This window comes from Watersipora subatra, chromosome 8 (genome assembly GCF_963576615.1).
Source record: "Watersipora subatra chromosome 8, tzWatSuba1.1, whole genome shotgun sequence".
Lineage (NCBI taxonomy): Eukaryota > Metazoa > Bryozoa > Gymnolaemata > Cheilostomatida > Watersiporidae > Watersipora > Watersipora subatra.
In genome coordinates, this window is record NC_088715.1 from 64,637,685 (window position 1) to 64,661,325 (window position 23,641).

A 23,641-nucleotide genomic window follows, 5' to 3' on the forward strand; every position below is an offset into this window, starting at 1 on the left:
GACAATCTAAAACAGGTGGTCATTTAAGTTAAGGTACTTTACATTAAAATGTACCTCATCGCATGTCACCACTGCAAGTTAAATTATGGAGCATTGTCTTAGAAGTATATGATGATAATTGTATGAATATTTTGCTTCCTCGTGTAATTCACCACTACTAAGTCAACAGCAACAAGAAAGTGCTGCTATCTAAGTAGACAGTGTTGCTATCCGGGAAAAAGGTGCTGCTATTTGAGAAAGGGTGTTGCTATCTGGGGAAAAGGTGCTGCTATCTGGAGATAGAAAGTACTGCTATCTGGAGAGAGCGAGTACTGCTATCTTGGGAAAAGGTGCTGCTATCTGGTGAGAGAGTGCTGTTATCTGGGAAGAGAGCGCTGCTATCTGGGAAGAGAGCGCTGCTATCTGGGAAGAGAGTGCTGCTATCTGGGAAGAGAGTGCTGCTATCTGGGGAGAGAGTGCTGCTATCTGGTGAGAGAGTGCTGCTATCTGGGGAGAGAGTGCTGCTATCTGGGGAGAGAGTGCTGCTATCTGGGTAAGGTTTAAAAAGAAGATAAAGCTTTGGATAAATAAAGGTATTTAAACAAACAATATTTCTAATGTAAATCTGAATTAACTTGTTGTAAAACTTTTAAAAAGTTCTTTTAAACTAAAAATAACACCATAAGACAGAGCATATTCTGAATGCTCTGTGTGTAGTTTCAGGTTAAATGGAGCATCACAGGCTGAGTGGGTTGATAAAGCACAGATATATCAATGAATCTACTGAAAGAAAGCAACTCCCTTTGAATTGATCCACAACTACATCTTCACAAAGATGAGAGTAAACTAGCTCGAGTTCTTCATTGGACAACTAACACATTGGCTCAGGTGCTTATTGTCAGTTAGAATATATGAGAAATTGTAATAGTAGTTCTAATAGTTTATAACATATTGGGTGTGACTGTTTTCGCTGTGTAGCCTCGAATCTTGCTCTTTGCAGAGCATGCTGTGCACTTATCTTGAACAATATCAATAATGTTGGTACAAAACTAATAAAAAGCAATAGGGCGCTATTCCAACGCTAAGAAGCAACTATGATAAACGTCTGTTTTGTTCTACTTGGTGGTATGCAGGCAGCCCTATGTTTTAGTTGGCATGTGATTGGCTACTTTACATAATTTATGATTGGTTGTAAAAAGGTCTGTTGTTTTCAGAAGACTTATATACACTAATGAGTTTATCAATCTACTCTGCCTGTGTTCCTACATTTAATCCAAGAAAATATACAATTCTTTCTAGTAGGGTTTTCCTATTGTTTGTGATGGGATCAATAACAGGCAACCTTGAAATACCATAAAATCCTGCATCCTGTAAAACAAATTCTATCAAATCACAGGCCAACCAAATCATAAGATTTTACACTTATGTTATGGCTGACTAAGAGAATTAGTTATGCGACATTACTTTGTATGGCCGTATATCGAACGCACTGTAAGGCATTTCCACTCAATAATAGTTTAGTTGGATGTAACACTGCATTGGCATGCGGTACACAGTGTATATCATATTTGCAGCGCAATAATCCAGTATGGCATCATTAGTTACAATCAATCGTATTATTTTACCAAGCAAGTATCAGTATGTTACACTCATTTCATGAAATACAATGCATCATGCAGTGTAGGGAAATCAGCTAGTGTTGGTAAAGCATGTCAAGAAGCCCTTGTAAAATTGATAACAAATTATATGTATAGTTATATTTTAATTCTTTACATCTTTCTTGTCTATAGAAAGATTTTTTCTTCTTTAAAGTTGGCAAGAAATAAGCTTACAATTAGGGGGCTGCAGTATCACAACTTCCAATTCACATACCATCACAAGTCGGTGCAACCGTCCAATGACCATCAGCTTGGCAAAAAATGAGCTCATTTCCAATCCTCACATATCCAATATGGCATTCGTACTCCGTGCTGTCATTCAAATAATGGCCGCCTACACTTTTGAGGGCATTTTGAACATCTGGTGGCTCTCCACACCTAATTCCTATAGAAACACTGACATTCTACATTTCTGTCTATACCATCTCTAGGGAAATTACTATAAAACAAGGCTAAAACAGTGGCTGCTGAAACAGTGGAAGCTGAAACAGTGGATGCTGAAACAGTAGAAGCTAAAACAGTGGAAGCTAAAACAGTGGAAGCTAAAACAGTGGAAGCTAAAACTGTGGAAGCTGAAACTGTGGAAGCTGAAACTGTGGAAGCTGAAACTGTGGAAGCTGAAACAGTGGATCTGAAACAGTGAAAACTCTAACATCATGATAATTATCAAGAGCTTTAGTACCCTGGTGTCAACTGGCCGCACATTTGCTACATAAAGGCTGATACTTTAGCTTCGGTGTTAATAGCCTCACATATTTTCAATCATAGTCTCACAGAGGTTTGCTTAGAGCAGTTTGCCCGTCAAACTCATCTAGCAACTAAACACACTTACTGTTGCACTGAGGGCTAGTAGACCACTGCTGGTTTACTTGACATTTGATGACAGGTTCTCCTGACATCACATAACCTGTCTTACAAGAGTACCTAGCCTCTGCTCCAACTGTTGTGCCAGTTACAATTGGAAAAACTTTTGTATTCTCTATTTCAGGTGGATCTCCGCAAGGAAGTTCTAAAATTTAAAAATTATATAAAAAGTTATTGGTTCGCTATGATAATTTGTTGTTTACAGAACATACGTTTTATGAAAGTACAAAAAAGGTTTTTTGTAGCAAGAATTTTTATGTTGATTTAGGATTGTTTATTGTTTAATTAGGTTAAACCCATAGCTTTGTGCAAGCAGTACAATCAGTATGCATGTAGTGTGTCTCCCGCAACTAATGTATCTTTATTATATACGACAGTACTGTTATAGTATATCCATATGAGGAACACCCCTAGTATTATTATGTATGCAATGCAACCAATACACAGTGCATTACTAGTGCACATAAAATACTTATAGATAAATATACTTACTGTAGATGTGTACCAGTAATGCTTACAACCAGGCATTGTTCAGTTAGCTTATGTAGTACAAATAGATACTTGACAGAGGTGTTAGAGGTAGAATGGATAATATGTATGACATATACACATTACACGTGTTATACCTGGCAGGTACACACACATGAGAAGATAACTGCTGCACATAGTGTATGATGTATTCAGTGAGCGAGTAGACTTTACTGAGATTGTACAGAAAGCAGGGTTGATAAGCAAAGCAGATGATATAGGGCTTAATTGTTCTAATGTACCTGCTATTCCATTCTTTGCCTAAATGCTGTAAGTATATGCTATTGCTAAGCCATTATCAGAATGATCAAACAATTCATTCAGAATGTTTGACATTTTCATCGCCTACCTACACAGCTGGGTGGAACTGTCCAGTGTCCAATAACTTGGCAAACAATAGTGGAGTTGCCTTCTAACGTATAACCAACATAACACTCATATCTCACGGTATCAATGTATGAATGTCCAGACACCTGTCTATCTGAGTTGTCTACAGTTGGTGGTGCACCGCAGTTCACTTCTAGAAACGGAACAAATCTTTCTTAGCTTCGGGTGAATATGAAATCTAAAGGTTATTAGCAATACAATTTGTAGAAAGTCACATGACATTGATAAATTGACTGATGCCTTCATAGGAACTGGTACAAACTGAACATCAGAGAACTAAAAGAAAACAACTTCAACTAGAAATACCTATAACACAGATATTATGTAATGCTCAGCTAAGTCATTGTACATGAACAACTAATCTAACGATCATTGAAAAATTTCCTGTTCTCTCTCAAAAAACTCTCAAAGAAACTTTTGTAAGAATGTGTTTTGTAAGCTTAAATTTTCATAGCATTATGTTGGTTACTTAGAATAGAGTAAAATACAAGCAGCCATTGTTTTATTATGATGTTGTTCAAGAATATTTTACTAAAGGTATCAAAAATTATTTGTACAAAGTCAATTTTTGCCTAAACTTAATATTGTAATGATCCTGTCTTTTTACCAAAAAGTTTAAATGAATAATATAATACAATAATATAATACTATAATAATATATTATATAATAATATAGAAGAAACATGTAAGTTGAGTTACAATCATAACTTGCTTTTTGTTTTTGTTAATTTTTGCTCTCTGCTTTGTGCAAAAAGCTTGGTTGCTTTTTGTCATATGAAGCCGTAAATATTTTTGAGTCGACAATAAAGATAGATTACTTTCTACAGTAAAGTTTCAAAAATCTCTTAAAAGTTTTCTTGCTGACTTATAAAGTTTACTTTAAATTGGCAAGAAATTTCATCATAATATTCAAGTAATTCACAAAAAGTTAGAGATTGGCCAAAACGCCACTGTGAAAAATGTTTGAGATGTAAAAGTTGTTTGAGATGTAAAAGATGTTTGAGATGTGAAAGATGTTTGAGATGTGAAAGATGTTTGAGATATAAAAGATGTTTGAGATGTGAAAGATGTTTGAAATGTGAAAGATGTTTGAGATGTGAAAGATGTTTGAAATGTGAAAGATGTTTGAGATGTGAAAGATGTTTGAGATGTGAAAGATGTTTGAAATGTGAAAGATGTTTGAGATACAATGTATGAAAGATGTTTGAGATGTAAAGGTTGTTTGAGATGTGAAAGTTGTTTGAGATGTAAGAGATGTTTGAGATGTGAAATGTGTTTGAGATGGGAAATATGTTTGAGATGTGAAAGATGTTTGAGATGTGAAAGATGTTTGAGTAACGTAAAATGAAGATAAAATGCTGCAGAATATCTAGGTTTTTTCTAAAGAAAGTTGAATTTTCTTAAAAAATTATTTTGCGGACCACGACATGAATGGGTGCCTGTGATATATTATACATACTTATGTAAATTGTAACAGATTATAAAAATAGTTTTTATGTAAGCGTAGGAACAATTATTTACATTCTCGCCCTATTGATGTATCCCCTGTTTTGTAACCAAATATAGAACAAAAGTTTTTAGCTAGTAGTAGATATCATATCTGGTGCTTCCTTCTCTATGTATCATCTCATTTATCTGCGGAAGGACTTTATCCAACCTTTTTATAAAACATTTATTAATAGAAAAGAGAAAATTGATTTGTTTTGAACAACATTTGACTAATAAAATATGCTAAACATTGAAGACTAGTAAACACTACTGTACCGTGACAGATGGGAGGAGTCGACCAAGTACCATCTTCTGTACATCTGACAGTAGCTGAACCAATCATATTATATTGGTGGCCATCACACTTATATGTAATCTCAGAGTCAAATGTAGTATTGTACTGACGACGGTTGGGTGCACCGTTCTCCACATCAGGTGGTGTGCCACAGTCTATCTCTGTCAATATATTGCAGCAGCTTACCATGATTTTATGGTTTATAAACATAAGTTCTCTTGTTTTCAGACCCATTTTTGGCTCAGGCGAATTTACAGCATAGATTAAGGTTTGTGATTTTACTGGAAATCTTTGAAAAAGTGTAGAAAAATATTAAAATGTTAGCAGAAAAAGATAGGCAAGGGGTAAATGCGTGTCTCATTGTCCAGCCAAGCAAAGCTTTTATTTTTGAGATGTAAACTTGAGCAGACATGTTGATATAGCTATTTGATAGAGAAATATGCGTTTCAAATAGCAACTCATTTGTTATACAGTATCTTCTACATGTACTTTTATTAATGTTTTTTTATGCTTACTCTCTATGTCCTTTCGTAAAAACAACTAGACTTGGTTCATGCTTCAAAGATTTTGCACCATTAGTGCTCTTCTCTTTTTAATTGTCCTTTTTTTACATATATCTATTAAATATTTTTATCAAATGATATTTTACTTAACAAAGTCATTACTTGTGCATGAAGGGGGTTCAGTCCATTGTTTAGTAGACTGGCACCGAATAGACCTAGTTCCACTCTGCACTAGATATCCGGGCAGACAATAGTACTCCACCGTATCTTCATACTTAGTCCCTGACTGAACTGTAGCCTGTGTATTCATGTGTTGAATAGTAGGTGGAGTTCCACAACTGACCCCTACAAATACGCTCATTTATCAAGCTGGCCAAAAGTGTTTTCAGATCTGTTGAAGTGCTCATAACAGCTTATGATATTACAATCACGTGTTCCAGCTCACCACATTTTCATCTATCATATTACATAATCTTTTATCATATTACCTTATTCCAAACTTGCTCATTTCCGCATTTGTGTCACAGGTTTCAAAATCCTGCGTAAACTATAATCAGAATATTTATATTTCTTCTTCCACAAATGATAAAAATCATTTTTTAATCCATGACATTAACATACTATATCCACCATTATATATTTATATAGTTTATGAATTTCCTGTTACTACAACCTTCAATTCATTATTCTGACTTTTCCACAATACTATTAGATTACCAACTTTTAAAACACAGCTCTTCAATTTACTCAATAGTTTCCGATTCCTGTTTTTATTTATTTTTTTTGGGGATATTATGAAAAACATCACTTAGTTGATGATTATCGATGTAAATAAAAAATTCTACAGACAGACAAGAGCTCAGTTTTTTCAGTTTAAGACTTCTTGCTACAATTTTCCTTTAGAGGGAAAGGTATTATTTTTTAGAGTTATCACAATCCTTGTACGGCACAGTCTATCTGATAAAAAGACCTCTTCACCACTGTTTTACGATCTCCAACATTAGCTGTTTGTCTGTTTGTTCTCCTTTGTCTCACATAATTAACTTTGTAAAGCAGATGACTCGTCATATTTGCTTTTATTTTTAGAATTAAAATTTTATGAGTTTTAAAGGATTTTTTTTATTTTATTCAAGGGTTTGTCAAGCCATTAATTAGTAATCAAGAGTTTTATAAATATAATTTATTTAGTAGAGAACTTTCAATAAACTCATTTGTTCAGTACTTCAGCTGCTGTAAACCATCTTTCTTCGGGTGTTTTAGCAAGTATATACATGTATTGAATATACAAATGTTTTTGTAAACATATTTTAAGGGCCTTGAGCCAAATCTAATTGAGCAAATTTGCATCGGTTAATAGCTTGAGCAAAAAGAATTTTCTCATTTGCTACAAAGTGTCATCAAGTGGAAACCTCATTTATTACAAATAATGTTATTTCTAAAAGCTTACTAAGGCATGTAGGCGCTGTTGACCATTGTCCAGTTGCCTGACATGTGATAGAGGTTAGATTATGTTCATCTTCATATCCTTGAAGACACATGTAAGTCACTCGGTCTTCATATTTAGTTCCAGTTTGAATTAAGGCTTGAGACTCGGAGTTGTCTACTACTGGAGGAATTCCGCACTCAACTTCTAGAAATTTATTAGTTAATCTAGAACTGCAGCTAGGCAGTGAGTTGTTACAATTATAGCCTTAATGTTACAAAGGAATGCTTAGCTGCGATGGTCAACCACAACACTGTGTAGCAATATTCATGTATATACATACTGTATATACACACTATATATACTGTAAATGCATATACATATACATACATATACGTAAGTATCTGTCGGGTATATATTCAGCTACAGTGATTTCAATCTGGCAACGAAAAGTCTGCATCGCACTGGATTAGGGACTGGAACTAGGAGCCTCCTGAACTGCAGGAGGCAAGCTAATTCATTAAGCTACACAGGATAGTTGCAATACAATTGATTAATAGTGTGGATGTTAATTGCATCAGTTAAGATACCACATTAACATCACTAGAGCTGGTCTCACTGCTTCACAGCCTATATGTCACTTAATAGTGTGGATGTTAATTGCATCAGTTAAGATACTCATAATAACGCTGCATAACATTACTAGAACTGGTCTCCCGGCTTCACAGCCTACATGGCACTTATTATAGTAAGTTTGAGCTCAGTAGTGTTTAAGTTACTCAAATTAGCCAGTGGCAACTACATGTACAATACTTGCCACTGCTTATAAGCTGATTATGTTTCACCCGTGCAATGCCGGGCTTAATCTTGTATACAAATATATATATATACATGTACATATATACATGTATATATATACATACATATATATACATGTACATATATACATGTATATATATACATACATAACTAGAGTGTGGAATAGGTTAATTTTACTTATCTTTATTCCAGATTGATGTTTTATTCTGGGGTCATGACAGGTCTGTTTCGTGCTGTCACGACAGGACCTGTCGTGACCCCGGAATAAAACATCAATCTGGAATAAAGATAAGTAAAATTAACCTATTCCACACTCTAGTTAGTTATAACACTCCGCACTTTTTAGAGCGTAGAGTGCTGTTAGCAGTAGGCCTGACCACTTATCTATTATATATATATATATATATATATATATATTTCTCAAAGTATGTGTGTCATTCTAGCTATAGGTATTACTAGAAATTCCACTGTCATACAGCCCATGACCAAAGTGATATTGGAAAAAAGAAAGGGTACTGATGGTTGAGAAATGCAATATTAGCAGTCAAATAGGATAACTTCAATGGTAGCTGTAATGTACTGGGTGTTATTATATACAACAAATAGCAATAATGAAAGGAAAAGATTATATGTTTATATCTCTCCTCCTGCAAAAAAGAAATGCAATACTGGCCAATATTAGAAGTAAAATGCACTGATATTATTAGAATAACCAATATTATTTATATAGTAATAATAAAAAACCAATGCACACTTTTGTTTACATTTCAAAACGGCATAGCTAGCAATATCACAAAGTTGTAATATTTATATAGATTTTTAGAAAATCTGTACTACGTAGTCATTGTCCTGTAGTCATCCAAACTTATAATTAATTATTGCAATAATCTCATTAGAACCGTTAGAAAAAATATCATCGTCATGCTTTTACTTACACTGCGTTAGATTTTTAGAAAGTCTGTACTACGTAGTCATTGTTCTGTAGTCATCCAAACTTATAATTAATTATTGTAATAATCTCATAAGAAACGTTAAAAAATATCATCATCATTTGCTTTACTTATACTGCGTTAGACATCAGTTAGAATGGGAAAGTATTCAAATGTGTCGGCAAATGAAAATGAAAAAATTGAAATCGGCAAAAATGAAACGATTTCTGTACTCCTATGTTAATTGCCAAAACCTTCGGCAATTCGACAATGCTATAGACTGGTAAAAAGTGCACATTATTTTGTCGTGAAATGTGCAAGACTTCATCGTTCTATTATCTGTCGCTCGGCGTTTCAATTTTCGGTCTTAACTTTTATTAAACAGAGCTTTTCAAGTGTTTTGTGGCGATTTTCGTTGAAATTAATCTGTCTATTTGTGTATAATCCGATCAGATGGGTAAGTTTTAAGATAATACCGACGGTTTACAAAGACTTGGTAACATATTTAAATAGGCTTATACTGTATGTGTTTTGTATCGTTATTATACTTTAACGACTCTACATAACAATGCTTAAATTTGTTGATGAAATTTCTTGACAAGGGTTCGTCTCATTGTTGGTGAATAATTTTCGTAAGTTGCGTGCACATGCATTTATCATAGAAACTCCCACACTTCGCATCTGTTTGTTTAGTCGTGGGAAAATCTTGGAATAAAGAATCCATAAAGCAGAAGAATTGATCTCAGAATCTTCCAGTCCCCAGGCCGACTGCCTTACTAACTATCTACATGAGCTTGATAGATTCACTAGGCAATATATTTCACTATATGGGAACAAATACTCTACGCGTTCAGTCAAGGCGCAAAATTTCTATTTCAGTTTGCCAGCTTATGCAGAGGTTCATGTATAGTCCTCACTAAGCATTTTATTTGATAAGTGTTAAACACCTTTTGTGTAATATGAAACTTTTAGTGATTTTTATGTTTAGTCAAATTATAATAAATTTCTAACCAAATTTATAGTAAGCTCTACTTTAGTATCGGGCACTTTATGTCGACTTTTAGCCTAAACTTGATTGTACATATATACACACACATACATATATTTATATATACACACATATATACACACACATACATGTATTTGTATATACACATATATACACACACATATACATGCATTTGTATATACACATTTATACACACACATATATATATATATATATATATATATATATATATATATATATATATATATATATATATATATATATATATGTGCACACATATATGTATAACAACAAAGTGGTTCTCTTTCTATGGCTATGAAAGCTTTCAGCAATATAACACAATAGTACATTCTAACAAATATCTGATGAGCAAACCATATCCATAATGTTAATCTAAAAAAACAGGTCGACTACAACTCAACCATTTTATAATAGTGTTGTCTTTTATAAACTTGATAACCTTTCAGAAGAGGTAGTAAATTATGGAGAAAATAGAACTAGAGCAACTTACTTTCACAGCGTGGAGGATGACCATCTTGAGGAGAGGACCAAGTCCCACTGGTTTGACAGTTTACAGTGTATTGTTGATTGAACCGCTCATAGCCTGTGTTACAGCTGCATGTTGCATTGCTAGGATATCTTGTGGAAGAACTTGTGCAGTTAATTCCTGTGGCAGGTGGTACAGGACCACAATCTTTGGCTACAAGAGAGATAATATATATATATATATATATATATATATATATATCGTTATATAAATTCCTTGTTTATGATAGTCTATGCCAAATTTAACACATTGATGTTACTGTCATATTTTAGTTTGTTTCAGTTTTCACCAGTAGTGAGTATTTACTAGTAGTCGGTATTTACTAGTAGTGAGTATTTACTAGTAGTCGGTTTTTACTAGGAGTCCGTATTTACTCGTACTGAGTATTTACAAGTAGTCAGTATTTACTAGTAGTCAGTATATACTAGTAGTCAGTATTTATTATTAGTCAGTATTTAGTAGTAGTCAGTATTTACTAGTAGTCAGCATATACTAGTAGTTGGTATTTACTAGTAGTCAGTATTTACTAGTAGTCAGTTTTTACTAGTAGTCGGTATTTACTAGTAGTCGATATTTACTAGTAGTCGGTATTTACGAGTAGTCGGTATTTACTAGTAGTCTGTTTTTACTAGTAGTCGGTATTTACTAGTAGTCGGTATTTACTAGTAGTCAGTCTTTACTAGTAGTCAGTTTTTACTAGTAGTCGGTATTTACTAGTAATCGGTATTTGCTAGTAGTCGGTATTTACTAGTAGTCAGTATCTACTAGTAGTCAGTATTAAACGCTTTGAAGCCTAATCTTATATGCACAAGCATGTCACCTGGTCCTAGACTAATTCAACAGCTTTCAAACAACTGTGACAATACTTAGGATAGGACAAATCTTTCAAATGCTTCAATGTTTTACTGCATCCAATGGCGTCCATCCCCTGTTAGGTTGTGATAGTTTGCATGTTTTGTCTGGTTGTAATAGTTGCCTCTTGATGTTGGATTTCTTGCATACAGCCAGTCTCTTGGCAGGTTAGGCAGACACTGTTGCTTTTTATTTTGGTGATTAAGTACTTCAATTTCAACTTATCCTGGAAATATCGGCACTCACGCTCAACTTTACTTGTTCTAAATGCAGTTACCATGACATAAATGGTATTGCCTAAAAATAGCCCTTAAGGTCAAGGATTATGACGGTCGGTGAGGTTGCGGCCACAGGTATACTGCCATTTTTTGTTGATACGCAAAATATATTTTCGTGCATGTGTATTTTATACTTTGGTTAACATATGCCATATATACTAATAATTTTAGGAAAGAGTCTGCAGGCCGGCGAAAATTTGAATATGGGCTGCAATTGGCCCCTGACCCGGACATTGGACATGCCTGCTTTAAAAGTAACTGAAAAAACAATGGTTGATGTACACAAAGCATAACAGAGTGAATATTTTTCATGAATGTCAAAACCAATAGTTTGAATGTAAAGCTCTTGCTGCTGAGAAGAAATTTTTTTCAAGTTTTGTCTATTTTTGATCTCCTAAGAATTTCAATCAGTGTGTCATTGGAAACAAATGTTCTGGCAGCCATTTTTATTGCTCGGTCGGTTAGAAGCATCCCCGGTGTTTTGGTAATATCTCAAGAAGTAGTAGTCCAATCAACTTGGAACTTTGGAATACCACTAAAGGTCTATACCACACAAAGCTATCATCACTCTGTAAACCAAAAGTAGAGAAAAACAAAACGAAACTATAAAAACGGTTTGTCTAATTGGGCTTAGGATCAGATGGGAAATCATTACTCAGAATTATCTCCAGCCCAGGCTTCCTAAAGTTAACTTGTACCTAGAGATGAATTGACAGGAGAAGCTGGTTATGGCGTTCAGGATATTCATAGAGTTTACCTGTACATAGAGGTAAATTGACAGTAGTAGCTGTTTATAGCATTCATGATATTTATAGAGTTAAAATGTACCTAGAGGAAAACTGACAGTAGTAGCTGTTTATAGCATTCATGATATTCAAAGAGTTAACCTGTACCTAGAGGAAAATTGACAGTAGTAGCTATTTATAGCATTCATGATATTCACAGAGTTACCCTGTACCTAGAGGAAAATTGACAGTAGTAGCTGTTTATAGCATTCATGATATTCACAGAGTTAACCTGTACCTAGAGGAAAATTGATAGCAGTAGCTGTTTATAGCATTCAGAATATTCAAAGAGTTAACCAAAACCTAGAGGAAAATTGACAGCAGCTGTAGCTGTTTATAGCATTCAGGAAATTCATAGAATTAAACTATACCTAGGAGAAAATTGACAGTATTAGCTGTTTATAGCATTCAAAATATTCATAGAGAAAGCAGCGCACAAAGTACAAATGACTAGCGACTATTTCTCATCAGCTATTGAAGGCTCAACGCATGTTTTTAATATAGAAAGGTTGGATATTTCCAACACACATTCTATTTTTGCTAATACTTGCAGGTAGATCTCATCTATATGTCATTTTATCATTTTATTATCAGTTTTTTTGTCATATTATTTATGGTATACACATTTATTATAATCTACTTCCAAGATATGTCACTAATAGTTTATTTTTGTTGAAAAAAAGAGCATTCCAACTAATTGCAATTCTTCATCATATTCCAGCAGATCTCATCCCAGCGGATAATCTTTCTAAATCTTTGCACTTCCTGACTCTGCCTTTGCTAAATGTTTATTTTATGTCAATTAAAAGCTTCAAGATCTTTCATAGTTTTTGTTTATGTGACAAAAACTTTCGTGGTTTGTCTCCTCATCTTTTACGTGACAGCTGCAGGTTTTCAACTCAATTCAACTTATGTGAGCGAATTGCATACAATCTTTAACAATTACGTTGAAAATATTATAGCTAGCTGATTTAATTATCTTCTACCTAATATATGTTCTCTTAGCAGAGAAGGTATTTAAAACACCAATTTTTTGTTCGTAGACTTGCTAAAAATTTACTAAATAGAGTGAGTTCGTAAAACTAGCTACAAAGGAGGATAACTCCAAGAAACATCATTCGCTAGCTCTCATTTGTGCTAGTGCGATGTGTTGACCTCCTCAGCCATTTTATCTATAGTCGAGGGCAAACTGTAGGAGCTGGATCTCTTTTAGTAATTCATTTCATATTCTCAAAGCTTTGATCTTAGTAGGCAACATCCACTCAGGTGATATTTGTTAAAGTACTATATTCAGTTGAATATTGTACTTTAACAATTGTGCTTGTAGCATCTTATACTTACCGGTACATCTGGGTGTTCCTGACCATCTGCCATCCGCTAGGCACACAACAGAGCTAAATTCAGTGAACATCTCATATCCAGGAAGACATGCGTAGGTCACTTGATCTCCAAATCTGGTTTCATTTTGAACTGTGGTCAGATTATCTATATTTCTTACATCTGGTGGTGGCCCGCAGTTGACTTCTAATGCACAGAATTATACAAACTTATAATGAAATAGTGACGGTCAAAGATTCCAATTCGTTGTCTATAATTCCAAAGTCCATATCATAAATTACACACGTATAATAATATAATTGATTATCTATATACATATATAGATAATATATGTATATAGATATTTCTCAAAGATATAGATATATATATATATATATATATATAGATATATAATATACTCAAAGATATTTATTTCTCAAAGTATGTGCGTTTGTCTATTCGTGTGTTCACGTATTCGTCTGTGATTGTGTTCGTCCAGCTATAGCTGTTATTTTAGCATTGCTCCCACATGTTACGATGCCTCTGTCTATATGCATGTATATATATTTCTCAAAGTTGGTGTGCCCGTTCGTATGTGTGTCTCTCCGGCTATAGCTATAGCGCACGCTGATTATTTTACCAATGCAGCTACGCGTTACAATGCCCCGGCTAAGAATTATTTTTGTATGGTTCAATTACTATATCTGGGGTCAAGGCATTATATATATATATATATATGAATGAATTTATCAATATGCATATATCAATATACATCTATATACACATATATATATATATACACATATATATATACACATATATATATACACATATATATATATATATACTTATATATATATATATATATATATATATATATATATATATATATATATTTATATATATATGTTATATGCGATTTTTTTCAAACAATGCAATAATCCTTCATATACATATATTTGAAAAAGTATTACGAAGAAAGTAAACTTTTAGTATTTGCGCTACAAATTTGTTTCGTGTGAAGCACTCATCAGACGCGGTTGTACTCTGCGTACAAGTACAACCGTGTCTGATGAGTGCTTCGCACGAAACCACTTTGTAGCGCAAATACTAAAAGTTTACTTTCTTCGTATTAATTCTTCAAATATTTCATACTCCACTAATTATCTTTTAGGTTTTTAGTGTAGCATTTTATTTTTATATGCTTTTGCACCTGCTTTTAGTTAATATATATATACGCAAATATAGGCCTATATATACATAAATATATATATATGTGTATATATATATGTGTGTATATATATATATATACACATATATGTATATTTATATATATATTTGTATATATATAATTACAACTAGGGCTCTACTGTATTATACAATAATACAGTAAAGTAATACTAAAATAAAAGAGCTCTACAAGAAATTGGAGCAAATCACCCAGCAAATCACCACATCAAATAGAGCAAATCTCCACTAGCCCACCAAACGGAACATCAGCCAATCAGAGAAAAAAATGGGAATATCAGCCACCATCTTGAATTTTAGTAGCAGCCTGAAGATTGACAGAAGAAGTCATAAAACTGCCTGTAGCTGCAAGCTAAGTACAACTATTTTACATAATTATAACACATATGATGTATATATACTGTGTATAGTATATATAGTATATATAATATTATATAATACATATATTATATAATATATAACGGCATGCCAAAGCATTGCTCTGGTATATCAACTGGTATTTACTGGTGCAGACTGGCGGGGGTGTCCACGTTCTGTTGGACAGACAGACAACATAGTTTGGTTCTGTGCTTATCTCGTAACCAGATAAGCATGAGAAGGTGACTCTATCTTGATATTCAGTCCCCGTTCTGTATGTCGCTTGAGCATCTGAGTAGGCAACTACTGGTGACGTTCCACAATCGACTCCTGCAATTTGTGTGGTAGCTAGATACAGCATGTGCAGAATACCCGCGATACAAACATGAGTACGCAACTACTGGTGGAATTCCATAATCTATTTCTGTGATTGGTGTGGCAGCTACACACATCATGTGCAGAGTAACCATGATACAAACATGTGTAATAGCCACCACTTTAATTGTCAATAGCTAGAATTAGATCAGAAATTATTCGGAAAAGAGATATCTAAATTTTCAATCAGATCAAACTTCAAATGCACAGTTTCTCACTTGTGCAGCCTGCTGTTATGTTATCGCTCGGCATGCTCCAAACTCCTGTGTCGCCACAAGTTAAGCTGAACCGTGAATTAGCTCTTTCATACCCTAGGAGGCAGTCACATGAAACAGTGTTTGGATACCTAGTTTGGTTACCTGAGCAGGTAACTCCACTAAGAATCGGTGAGCCACAGTCTTTACCTGCAAAAAGAAATTAAGGTCATTTATAATGCGGAGTCTAAAATGGTAAAGAGATATCCTTCAGACTTTGAGAATCTTGTCTAGTTGGAACTTTTGACCAGTTTATGGTAGTACTAACTGTACTACCCGGTGTTGGTCGGGTGTTAAAACTCTGCTTATAAACAATGAGAGGTAATGAGAGTTGCCTGCCACTTGCTATTAGCCTGGCACATTGTCAATGGATAATTTCAGTAAGCTTAATAATAGGAGCTACCGCTTCTCAGGATGTAACGCCATCACATTGTATTTGTATAATATATATTTGCTCATATATAGTGACATATATTGCCTAATAAATCCATCAAGCTCGCGTGGCTGAACTGGTAAGGCATTGGAGGGTCCGAGATCAAGTCTTCTGCAATACAGATTCTTCATTCCAAGATTTTAATAGCTATAACTGAACATGCACAACGACGACAGATACACACGCAATCAACTTTGATAAATGTATGTATAGATCTGAGACAATACTGTAAGAGAACCCTACTAACATTTCCTGTCTCTACTAACTCACCAATTTTATTGTCTTGTGTTAAGTAAAACATCGCTGTATCCGGGTCTAAGGCGCCACAAGGGTTGTTTCGACGTGTATTGACGTGTCTCGACACGCCTTCACTTCCTGCAATTATCTTCCATCCACGCTCGGCATTATGACTTTTGAAGTTCAACTAGTAACACGCAACTGATGATTTAATTGACAATTTTTCTGTTCAGAACATTTTTGCATTTATCGCTAATTTGTTTCGTTTGACTTCTTGATTTAGCTGTGTGAGTGTTTTTCAAAGACGGCAAAAGGTTTGTGTCGATAATTTTCTATTTCTATAATATCGTTATTTTTTATATTGCTGTGGAAGAACTTTTAAATATGTTAATCATTTGTAGATTTCACGGTTTCGGTGTTGACTGAATAAAACATCAACGAGTCATCTCCAAATCAGTGAATCAATTCCAGCTTAATACACTTGCCAGCTACGAACCTAGCGTAAACCGCTATAGTGAAATCTTTCCTAGAAGAGAAAAGAACCAACGAACATCAAAGAACTGCTGGGCGGACTTGAAGGTGTCTCGTATTTACCGAACGTGTGTACACAAGTGCCACAACTATTGAGCCGACGTACTGGCTATATTCAACTATTGAGCCGACGTACTGGCTATATTGAACTATTTAAAGGACATTGATTGACGCGGGATCCCTGAGCCGCCGTGCAGACCTACACTATTGATATACCACACAACATCGTAACGCCATTTAAGTCGACGAATATACGTTCAGTAATTACCGAAACAACGAACCGGCTAAATAGAACAATATATCTGCCGGCTAAGAACCCTATTCAGACTATTGAGATAAGGAAATATTAGGATACTCGGAAGCGTTAAACATTTCGATAGCTTTATTAGATAACTACTGAACAATTTTAGATCGTTTAAGATTTAGAAAATATTAAAAATTGTCACTCTGTTTTGAAACTGTCATATTATTTTTCTTTGAGCAATTTTGCAATCTTCTGGATTACTATTCTTGTAAACTGCCCTGCTTGGATGGTGGCTAATTTCGGTTGGTAATCGATTGGCACACGGTTTGGCTGCCGCGGTTAGTGTCTTTTCCGAATTGTCTGACATTTTTGGCCGGCCCTCGCTCTTACTTTATAATCTATTGTGGCGCTTTCGACCAAGTTTGCAACTAGTATTATTTTGTTGACTTCACATACCTAAACTAGACGTATTGAAATTTCTTGTAGATCACATATTTTGCAGCTTCAATGGTATTGAAGCTCTTTTGTGTAAAAGTATAAGATTTAATTTTTGTATTGATATTGACTTGACTGTGGTATTTACTTTTAAAGCAATCTATTTCAGCTTTTTCACCCTTTTGATTTTCTGTAATTATAAACGAACTCAGGGTATTATCATTATTGCTCTTTTAAACATCATAATGAATTCAGAACAAGATGTCAATTCAGCAGAGCACACGTCACAAGCAGGTAGTGGCCACCGAATGAATAGCCCACCTATATTTAGAACATCTGATCGTATCAAAAAGTCTACATTACTCAAGGATATTCCAAAGTTGATAAATGATGAATTGGAGAAAATAGAAGATTTTCTGACGAATATGCACACTGAAGAAGAAATGCAAGATTTTTCTTCTGCTATCGAGAAGATGTTAGAGGAAATACAGGAGAAGTGGGTCGAATTGTGTGAATTGACTGATGATAAGGAAAGGTTAACCACACTACAGAACATGTTTGAATATTATGGGTCAACTGTTGATGATTGGAAGAGAACGTTAGCAGAGAGAATAGAAGAGGCAAGCAGGGTCAACTCCGCAGAATATGACAGTGATATAGAAAGAGAGCTGGAAGAGGCAGCTGCAAAGTTTCAGCAGCTGATGGCTAGAAAGAAGGCAAGGGACTCTCAGAGCTCTTCCACAAACAACAAGAACAATCGTCTTCCAAAATCTGAGACAGGGTCTGCAGCTTCAAACGCTGAGACAAAAATGAACAATTCCGGTTCAGGTGAAATACAAGCCCTCACCAAAGCATTGATCGCAACGATGAAGTTCACAAAGCGCTCAACCCTCGAACCCAGTGTTTTTAAGGGTGATCCTACTATGTTCAAGGAATGGGAAATAGACTTTGACGCCTACATTGAATCGGAAGGCTTAACAGGACTGCAACCACTAAGACACCTCAAGAGGTTTATTTCTGGTAAAGCATTTGATGCAGTCAGTGGGTATTTTCTTACCAACACAATGGATGCTTATGAAGACGCAAGGAAAGATTTGAGAGAAATATTTGGTAAACAGTATGATGCTGCTCTCGGATTAAGAAAAAAGCTTGAGGAGTTTCCAAAAATTGGCACAAGGGATGCTGACTCTATGAGAAAATACGCAAATCTTCTAAGTCACATCAAATCCGCAATGCGAGGTTGTGATGAGTTGCGCCTATTGAATGACAGAAACCAAAATGAGATTCTTGCTAGGAAATTACCAGAATGGATGTTGAGATCCTGGGCCAAAAAGGTGAGAGTGTGTGTAAAAGAATATAGCAGTTATCCTACTTTTAATGAATTTGCAGAATTCGTCAAAGAGCAAGCTGAAGACATGGAAGAAGAACGAAAGATCAGCGGACAGGAAGCAAGTCAAAACTATCAACATAAGCCAGATTTCAATAAAAGGGAAAGGAGCTATGCTCCAGCCAATCCAATGAAATTACGAAGCCATTCAACAGGAACCTCTCAAATAAGTGAATGTCTTTACTGTAAGAAAACCCATCTAACGAACGAATGTTGGGCACTTGCTAAGCTGCCAAGAGAACCAAAGAACATATTTTTTCAGGAGAATGGTCTTTGCTTTGGCTGTACTAAAAGAGGACACGTATCAAGACAGTGCCCAAACAGAGCCTTTTGTTCCAAGACAGGATGTGGGAAAAGACATCCAACAGTCCTACACATCGACTTTTCGACAACATCTAAACATTGGAGAAACCAAGAACAAGCTGCGGTTCCGAAGCCACCAAGTGAAAGAAGCTCAACCACATCGATGCCCAGCACAAATATTCAGCCGGGAAAAGAACCAAGTGCAGAACTTAAACGGATATCTTCAAAGAAAACTGGTACAACAGGTAACTCCCTCAGCATGATCTTGCCAGTGCATATAACTACTGACAAATCTCCTGCAAAAACGCTACTTGTATACGCGCTCCTTGATTCAGGTTCAGACCACTCTTACATCAATACAGACTTGGCGAAATATCTCCAACCCGACCACACAAGAGAATTGGTCACAGTAGAAACTCTCACAGGAGAATCAACAAAATGGGTCACTTTATATCAAGATATTAGAATACAAGGATACGAACAAGCAGACTTCACTTACTTAGATGCCTATGGTTGGAAAGATATTGCATGCAATCGCGACCACATTCCTTGCAGAAATAATGTGGCAAAACTATCTCATCTTAACGAGTTTGCAAGCAAATTGCCACCTTTGATGGACATTCCTATTGGATTGCTAATAGGAGCTAATTGTCCCGAGGCTTTTGCCCCTTTAGAAACATTAGTTCAAGTCAAAGGCTTGCCGTATGCCAGGAAATCAATGTTGGGGGTGGACCGTCTTTGGAGCAGACAACAGACGGCAAGGAGATAGAAGACTTATTACACACCGTACATGCATCAAGCTCGACGATCATGTCCTCATATCTCAAGAAGACAAAAACTTTCTAAACATCATGGAACAAACAACGGAAGTGCTACCATCAGGGTCTTATCAGATGGCTTTACCATTTAGGCAGCGACCACACTTACCAGACAACAAACGCCAAGCCGAACAACGCCTCACTTCACTATTTAAGAGATTTGAGAGCGACTCGGAGTTTAAACTACAGTATGTACAATTCATGCAAGAGATGTTTTCGGGGGGCCATGCTGAAGAGGCTACCAATATTGTTCCTCAGAAAGGTTGCGTGTGGTATATACCACACTTTGCAGTAAAGCACCAAAAGAAAGGCAAACTCCGTGTGGTATTCGATTGTGCAGCTACATATTCGGGAACATCTGTAAATCAGCATCTGCTTCAAGGCCCTGATTTGACCAACAGTATGCTTGGGATTTTGTGTAGGTTTAGAAAAGGAAAAATCGCAATCGCTTGCGACATAGAAAAAATGTTTTTCAATTTTCATGTTACTCCATCTGACAGAGATTATTTGCGCTTTTTATGGAAAACAACAGAGGGAGAAGTCAAAGAGTATCGGATGACAAAGCACTTGTTAGGAGCCACATCTTCACCTGCTGTTGCCACTTATGGTCTGAGAACTTTAGCAGACGACCATGCCGGGGAATACCCAAAAGCTGCAGAATTTATACGGAGAGATTTCTATGTTGATGCCGGTATCACAAGCGTGAACACAACGGAAGAAGCCCAGCAACTTATTGAGGACGCTAGGGCTCTTTGCGCAACAGGAAATTTAAGACTTCATAAGTTCATTAGCAATGATTCTTCAGTTTTATCATCGATTCCCGAGTCGGAGAGAGCAATCGATTTGTTTGCAGATTATCTGTCCCCTCAACGTACCCTAGGATTGGAGTGGGACCTTAATAAAGATTTTTTCAGATTTAGTGGAAATGAGGTTAAAGCGGGGCCTGTCACAAGACGTGGCATATTGTCTGTAGTCGGTCAGCTTTTTGATCCCATTGGTCTTTTAGCACCATTCACACACCAGGGAAGAAATATACTGCAGAAGGTCAATAAGACTAGTGTTGATTGGGATGAACCTCTCAATGAGGAAATGAATCAATTGTGGAACAGATGGGCTACTCAACTGTCACAACTCCAATTAGAAATACCTAGGTGCCTGGATGGGTTGCAGACGCAATGCGTGTATGAGCTGCACACATTTTCAGATGCCTCGCTGGAAGGCATTGGTGCCTGCTCGTATTTGCGATCCATTGACAACCTAGGAAATGTTTGCACCAATCTTGTGTTGGCAAAAGCAAAAGTCGTACCCAGTAAAGGGGTAACCACCATTCCGAGACTAGAGCTACAAGGTGCCTTTTTAGCCACCCAACTCAACAATACGCTTCAAAGGGAACTGCACATGGATATAAGCAAGTCATTTTTTTGGTGTGATTCAACCATCGTGCTTGGCTATATCTGCAATGATAGGAGGAAATTTCACACGTTTGTTGCTAACAGAGTTCACGGGATTAGACAAGCATCTAACCCTGAGCAATGGCATGACGTACCCGGGGCAGAAAACCCTGCCGACATAGCTTCTCGAGGGATGGAGGCCGAAAAATTAAAACGCACTATGTGGTTTACGGGTCCCAAGTTTTTACGATCGCAGCCAGAACTACAACATAGATTACAGTTGGATATGTCGACACGAAGAGAAGTGTCAGAGGATGATCCAGAAGTTAAGAAAGTCCAAGTTGTCAGAGCGACTGAGATTTCAACACTCATGGACATGTACAACAAGTTGAAGAAGTATAGCACGTTCAAGGGACTGCTAAGAGCCTTTGCTTACTTACTCCAGATGGCCAAGAACAAGTCCTTAAAGATTCCTCTGACGCGACCATCAATTGAAAATATCGAAGCGGCCAAAAGATTAGTATTGAAAATTACACAGACAAAATATTTTCAAGAGGAAATCAGAGTTTTGAAAAAAGGTAACCAAGTGATGAAAACAAGTTTGTTGCTTCGATTAAGCCCCTACCTGGATCAACATGGCTTAGTAAGGATTGGTGGGAGAGCAAGAAATTCTTTATCTCTTACCGAGCTAGAGAAACATCCAATAATATTACCAAAGAACTCTCACTCGAGTAAGCTATTTATTAACTACTACCATGAAATTTCACACCACATGGGACCTTCCTACACGCTAACATCCATGCGTCAAAATGGCCTCTGGCTCATATCGGGTATAAAAACAGTTAAAAAACAATTAGGTCAATGCATGCCATGCAAGAAGATGAAAAGAAAGCCTATGAGACAGCAAATGGGAGAGTTACCTCAAGACCGAACTAGCTGTGCCCCACCGTTCACACACACAGGAATGGACTGCTTCGGCCCATACGCGATTAAAGAGGGAAGGAAGGAAATGAAAAAGTACGGATTAGTTTTCACATGTTTGTATAGTAGGGCTCTCTACATTGAAGTTTTAGACGATTTAACTGCCGACGCCTTTCTCAATGGACTACGTTGTTTCATCGCCATACGGGGTTCTGTGATAAAGCTCTATTCTGACAATGGAACAAACTTTGTCGGCGCCAAAAATTTGTTGGATGCGGAAGCAAAAAGATGCCTATGCGATAGAGGCACAGAGTTTGTATTTAATTCCCTGACGGCAAGCCACCAGGGAGGCGTTTGGGAGAGGCAGATCCGTACCATCAGAGCAGTGCTCAATGACATATTAAGGCAAAGTTCTAGACTCGACAGTACTTCCCTAAGAACGGCATTCTATGAGGTTGCTGCTATTGTCAACAACAGGCCCTTAGGAGCAATCAACATCTCTAATCATGAAGAAACACCAGTCACACCAAACATGATTCTAACAGAAAGAAAGGAACCCACTGCGCCACCACCTGGAAATTTTGATGAAGCAATATACTGCCATGCTAGATGGAAAAGGGTACAGTGGGTAGCTCAAGAGTTTTGGAGAAAATGGAAACTGGAATATCTAGACAACATCACGCGTCGTCAAACCTGGACAAAAGTTGAAGACAATTTGAAGGTCGGAGATGTTGTACTTATAGTCGAATCCAATGAGCCGAGGAACATGTGGCAAATAGGGCGAGTTGAAGATGTGTTTCCAGGTAAAGACGGTTTAGTGCGTAAGGTGACTGTGAGGCTGGGAAATTGTAACTTAGACAAAAAGGGGCGAAATATGGCAGAACCAACTTATCTTCAACGTCCCATACAAAAACTAGTAAAACTCTTAGAGGATATATAATTCCCACTTACATTGCCCATATTATATCGTTTAATAGCAACCTCCGTTTGTGGTGCTAATTCAACTTTAGATGTTAGTTTTTTTTTTGTTTTTTTTTTGTTTTATG

General features: G+C 36.1%; 1 protein-coding gene across 1 annotated transcript in view; it reads right to left on the reverse strand.

Moving 5' to 3' along the window:
• Positions 1-268: 268 nt before the first annotated feature.
• Positions 269-23,641, reverse strand: part of LOC137402851 (sushi, von Willebrand factor type A, EGF and pentraxin domain-containing protein 1-like) — a 36,940-nt gene continuing 13,567 nt past the window's right edge. Inside the window, exons 5-15 of the mRNA XM_068089360.1 lie at positions 15,860-16,045; positions 15,414-15,596; positions 13,686-13,868; positions 10,394-10,582; positions 7,150-7,332; positions 5,865-6,047; positions 5,181-5,360; positions 3,379-3,549; positions 2,470-2,646; positions 1,852-2,022; positions 269-528 (exon numbers count right to left, since the gene is read on the reverse strand). Coding sequence (XP_067945461.1) covers positions 269-528; positions 1,852-2,022; positions 2,470-2,646; positions 3,379-3,549; positions 5,181-5,360; positions 5,865-6,047; positions 7,150-7,332; positions 10,394-10,582; positions 13,686-13,868; positions 15,414-15,596; positions 15,860-16,045 — 2,066 coding nt within the window. The remainder of the gene's footprint in view (positions 529-1,851; positions 2,023-2,469; positions 2,647-3,378; positions 3,550-5,180; positions 5,361-5,864; positions 6,048-7,149; positions 7,333-10,393; positions 10,583-13,685; positions 13,869-15,413; positions 15,597-15,859; positions 16,046-23,641) is intronic.